General features: G+C 30.3%; 1 protein-coding gene across 3 annotated transcripts in view; it reads right to left on the bottom strand.

Moving 5' to 3' along the window:
• Nucleotides 1-790: 790 nt before the first annotated feature.
• The window catches only part of LOC107443698 (glutamate-gated chloride channel), a 126477-nt gene continuing 121267 nt past the window's right edge, over nt 791-6000 (bottom strand). For all 3 annotated transcript variants that reach the window (XM_087154621.1, XM_043042112.3, XM_043042113.3), the window contains exons 8-9: nt 4459-4847; nt 791-1138 (exon numbers count right to left, since the gene is read on the bottom strand). In XM_087154621.1, coding sequence (XP_087010747.1) covers nt 977-1138; nt 4459-4847 — 551 coding nt within the window. In that variant the 3' untranslated portion in view covers nt 791-976. The remainder of the gene's footprint in view (nt 1139-4458; nt 4848-6000) is intronic.

The following is a 6000-nucleotide window of genomic DNA, read 5'->3' as shown; positions in this document are numbered from 1 at the left end:
TGCAGAAAACAACAGTATTTCTTAAAATAACTCAAATAAATCTATGTAGTTTTTGTTATTAATGATTTCAAGAAGCCAGGAAAATGACAGCATAAAAACCTACTCACCTTGAAAAATTTTTTGAAATAGATTTTGAGCCAGAAAAGTGGTTCTTTATTCATGCAACAAGACATGTTCAGATAGCAGGGTATCTAATCAATCTATTAACATAAGATATTGATTCCTGGCGCTATCTATTTTGGTTATAAATCACTAAATAAAAGTAGCCAGGAAAATGACAGATTTTCATGGGACAAACAAATTATTGACAGAAAAAATTATTTTAAACGAAGTTTTAGTAAGCAATACCCTCTGCGTATATTCTAGAAATGCTTGCATAGGATAAGATAAAAAAATTAGATGCATGGGAAGTTTTGAAGCTAGTTATTATTGGAAATATTGTTTGGGACATGCCAGAAAAATGACATTTTGATATTCAATTAAATTTTTTAAGTATACAAAACAGTCAATGCTAGGGCAAAGTCATTTTAAAATGCTAACAGCAATGCTATTTATTAATTTCTTAAAAAAAAAGTTCTTTTAGTATTATAGTATTAGATCTTGGAGCAAGGGACAGTGAATATCATGTTTCGTGAGAGTCACCCATATATATATATGTATATATATATATATATGTGTGTGTGTGTGTGTTTGTGTGTGTGTTTGCATGCAATAGAATGAAAGTTACTGCATCAAATACGAACCAATATGGGCAATGTTCAGTAAATAAACAATGAAGTATTTTCAAAAACAAGGATTAAAAAGGTTTATTATTTCATACACGTCATATTCAAATATAGAGGCAAAAAAAAACTATTGCTGATCCTAATACAGTAAGCAATAAGAAATCCTCGGTCACCTAGTAATGCATTTTCTTATTTTTACAACAACAATCTAAGAGCCGATAAATGTTCTTTAAATCTCAGTTCAATATAATTCAATATACAATCCAATAAATGATATTAAAAATAACAAAAAGCAAAGGAAATAGTATTCTGGAAATCATATCTATTTGTTGGGATATTTTCCTGTTATTTGACAGTCGATTAGCAACCCCCTTAATTGATGAACTGATCTTTTCAGAACTGCTGGAGTTTTCCTATAAAATAAAAATAAGTAGTATCAAACCTAAACTACAAAACCACATCTAATGTAAACTAGTTACCACAATAACCACATTCAGATGTTTTGCAAAATAATGCGCAATTCTCTAATTAAATGCTTATTTCCTGTTTAAGCATTTAGCACATTGCATTTTTACTTTTTTAGTATAAATACTCTTTCATGCTAGATTTTCATAATATCTAATTTAAGTAAGATTTGCAAATCAAAATCAACAGCTTCTTTGAATTTTAAATTTGCATCTCATACTATAACTTATATGCAATATTTTTCACAATTTATACCAATTTCATGATATTTTCAAAAAATTTATGTCTAATAAATAAAAAAATATAACAAATTAAAGGGTGTTAGAATATAACAAATTACCAGGATTTAGCTCAAACAAAAGACGTTCTCCAGCTACTTAGGTGCCATGACACTTGTTATTTATGAAGGAAATTTTCAAAGCCCAGACTTTTTGCGTAAAAGATTCAGTTAACGGATTAGCAAAACTAAACAGATAAATTTATTTAAAAAAATACCCCATATTTTCTAAAACTTAATAAATTTTAATCATGAACTAGTGTCTGCACCACGTGGAAAAACTCTTATAAAAACATGTTTTTTCGGGCTTAATTTAGTAATAAAATATTTTCTAATTCCCGTAGTTAAAATGACAAATTGCAAAACTTCTTAAGAAAAGTAATTTGTTATTTTAATTCAATGAAATATTTAGAATTTAAAAGACATTTAACAGAACATTATGAGTAATTTTTAAATTTACATTTATAATTTATGTAATAATGTAACAAAAAATTATTTGTATTTAAAAATTAAGTCTGCATTCTATTAAATTTAAATGCTTTTTGATTTCCAATACTTGAAACATTTTTATTAACATTTTGGAAAACGTAACAAAAAGTAATCCTCGTCAATATTTACAAAAGGTATTGTATGAAATTATGAAGTCTTTGACAGTTCAAAACTTTTAAAACTAAAATTAATTATTTAATAATCAATTTCCAACATACAGTTTTAGGAAAATTAGTTCAACTTTGACTCATATTATTATAATAATATTATTATCATATACTATTACACCATGCAAATTTGCTGCAATTTTTCTAAATATTAGCAATAAATCATGTCATCAAATTTACGAAGGAATAATTTTCACAGCAATATGGTTTATGAGGAATATGAGGAAATAATTTTCACTGGAATGTGGTTCTACTGGGTATTACGAAATAATAGTTTTAACTGTATAATAGTTCAACTGGGTATTCTGAATGAATACTTTTCACTGCAATATGGTTCAACTGTATTAAACGTACATGATATCACAGTTCAACAAGCTTCTAAATTTCAAACAGTGTATGCAGTAGTTAATAATAAAAGTGATTGCCAAATTTTGATTTTAAGAATATTTCTTTCGTTATCTGATTAGTTATCTCTTGTTATCCCTAAACTTAATCACCCCGTGTAGTAAATGGTGACTGATGCACGTTAAATCTGTCGAGTTGCAAAGTCCTCCATGTTCTCATAACAAATCAATACCTCTGGGGGTACAGATCCAGGAATTCCCTTGTCTTCTGTATTGGTTCAAAATTACAAGGCTACGGAGTTGAACATTAGTAGTTGTAAGCCTAAAATTGGGTCGGCAGCTCAACGACGGATAGAAAAAATTTCAAAAAAACTTAATTATGGAATTATATTATACTGTTCTATCCTATTAACATGTTTATTTCGAAATAGTCAGATGAAGTTAAAAAAATCTTAAAAGGACTTTTTTGCAAAGAAAAAGTTTAAATGTACTGTAAGCAATTTATGTAAAATTTCAGAGAAACAAAAATAGGAGTTTTGATTTAAATACGTAAGTTCTTCAAGCACATATTACCTAGTTTCTCATTAACAGAGTTGCAAAACTATCTGTTTTTCCTTATACACTTCTCTAGAGGGACTATTTTTTCGATGTATTATTCAATGTTATTTATTTTGTAGTTAAGTAATGCCTATTTTTACCTATAAAATAAATAACATTGAATGACATATTCTCCCAATTCTGTGTGATATGTAGATTCCTCGTTTACCACGTGCTTCAGCTGATTTTTGATTCGCTGTGCAAAAAACTGAGTCTGATCGATATGTGCCTTCTCCGATCATGTCTTACACTTCGGATTCCACTCAAATGAAGTTTTCTAAAGGGCTTTATATTTTAAAATGAAAGCATGATGCCTAAAGGCCAAACATAATATCCAATGTTTTACTTATTTTATTCTCTCTAAAATTACTGATTCTCCAGTAAAAAGTTTTCTGTAATTTCATAGAAACTTTCCATTTTTAATTTTTGCTATAATTTTACAAAAGACAAGTGATAAATAATGGTTTCCAGTAGATTCATATGTAAAAGATTTTTACAATGTAAACTCAAAATACCTCACATAACACACAAATAAATAAATGGATTTTTCACCGGTTAGCTTGCATTATATTTGATATATCCAAGCAAAACAAATCATGTTGTAGTGTATCTACCACTTAAAAAATACAATCCCAATTCTCTAGTATATAAGAGACGTTAACTTGATTCTATGGTGGAGTACCTTTACATAGACGATGGTTGACTTTGTCGATAAGAACTCCCCCCCCCCCACATTGGTGACCTTCGGACGTGATGTGAACATGCCTATCTTGACAGCATATCTTACTTTGATCTAAACACGCCTGCATCGATGGGTGGTCCACATTGGACAGTTGACCTGCTACTTGTGACTGCGACATTATCCACCTCCTCGTGCTGTTGCTACTCAGTTTCAATCACACGCGACGTACAACATATTCACTCGACTGCTAATGGCAACGCAGGAGCGACCACGATCGTGAACTTAATATAGCTCTCACAATCAGCACTGAAAAAATACGGTGATCTTAATGCAGTTCTCCAAGCTTCTCACAAGGCAGCAATGGGTCAACTAGTGGTATCCATTCATCGAATTCTATCAGAGATATAATTCTGGTGGGTAAGTACTGTAGTGTATCTACCACTACAAAAATACAATCTCAATTCACTAGTATATAAGGCATGTAAACTCGATTCTATGTCGCGGTACCTTTACATAGACGAAGGTTGACATTGTCGGTAAAAACTCACCCCCCACAGTTATCTTCATTGAATTAGTAAACAGTTACATACGAATACATGTTAATTGTAAAGGATTTTCTCAAATTCAGAATTGTCAAGTAAAACTACATTACAAAATATTGAAAAAGAAACAGTTTAAGTATTATATCTAAAAAAGTCAGCTATCCACTTACCTTAGCATCAGAAATTGAAATCATTGGAGCTTCTGGATCAGTTGAATATCGCTTCTTTCCAATTTTTTTTTCTGACTTGGACACAATGCTAACATAAATAAACTCAAGAAAAGCAGCAAAGACCAAAGACTCACAAACTGCAATCCACACGTCACTTGCCTTTGTATAAGGAGCAGGAGGAATAAAACTGCTGATGTCTGATCCGATGTTTAACATTATATACATGATGACCAACAGCAAAGGTACTCTAAGTATTGCTAATTTAGGTTTGATCCAGAAAGATAACCATGATAAGATGACTAAGATAATAAATGGAACATACAATCTTGTAATGTAGAATCCTATGTTACGATTGAAAACGAGGGTAACTTCTAAAACTTTGTATCTTGCTATGGAAAGAAAAACGATAATGAGCATGTAAAAGAAGATTCATATGAGAAAATAATATACAAGAGAAAATTATATACATATTATTGAGTTCATTCCGTTTATATGAATTATATTGAACAGGTGGTATGACGAACTCTGTTTCTTAAGCTTACTGCTCTGCTATATTTCTGTAGGTAAAACTTAAGCTATTGTACGCAATCTCACAATTTCCGTGCTAGAAAAATTGAGATACTCTTAAAATAAATATTACTACAGCATTTAGCCTCAATAGTATCACTCAATGGTGTTGAGCCCATATCCAAGAGGTCATGAGTTCGATCCTCAACTGCCGAAGACTACCCGTGTAGTAAATGGTGCCTGATGCTTGTTAAATCAGTCGGGTCTCAGAGTCCTCCAAAATCCCATAACAAATCAATACCTCTGGGGGTAATGAAATGGAAATTGATCATTCTCTGGTACAGATCAAAATTAAGATCTACGGACGACGTAAGTTACGAAATTGATTCTGCTTTGTTTAAGTGCTAGAAGCTAATACACTTTTAAGAACTGAGGTTCTCTGACCTTTAGCCCTTGGGCACTCCTACCTCATTTGAAATACACTGCATTGGTCAAACTATAATGGCAAACTGTCTAAAAAACTAATTCTACTTTACAGAAAAAAATACAAGACAATTTTATGAAACACCAAATTTATTTAGATAATTAAAGGTGTTTTTATAGTGAATTTTATATTTTTTAACGTAAGTGAGATTATAATGCTTCAATAATCGATTAACCGTTATGAAGTAATCATAGCTAACGATTTTTTTAAAATGATTGCAGAATTCAAAGAGTATGAATTAAATCAATTAAACACTAAATTTTAAATTTTTTGTAACAATCATCTTTCTTAAATGTAAATGTCTATATCGAAGCCTAGTGGTAGAAAAACTAAACGAAAAATCGCCAACGAACATCAAATATTTCAAGTAAAATGGGAATTGGAATATTTTTGCTGTGAAGTAAATGGTAAAATAATATGCTTGATTTGCATTAGTACCATTAATGTACCAAAGTTATATAATATTAAACATCATTACGAAAAACATCAATCAAAATATGATAATTACGAAGGATTGATGAGACAATAGAAGTTAAAAGAGCTCAAGTTTG

This window comes from Parasteatoda tepidariorum, chromosome 11, assembly GCF_982258835.1.
Source record: "Parasteatoda tepidariorum strain Cologne lab strain chromosome 11, Ptep-v5.0, whole genome shotgun sequence".
NCBI classification, from domain to species: domain Eukaryota; kingdom Metazoa; phylum Arthropoda; class Arachnida; order Araneae; family Theridiidae; genus Parasteatoda; species Parasteatoda tepidariorum.
This window is presented reverse-complemented; position numbering and strand designations above follow the sequence as displayed.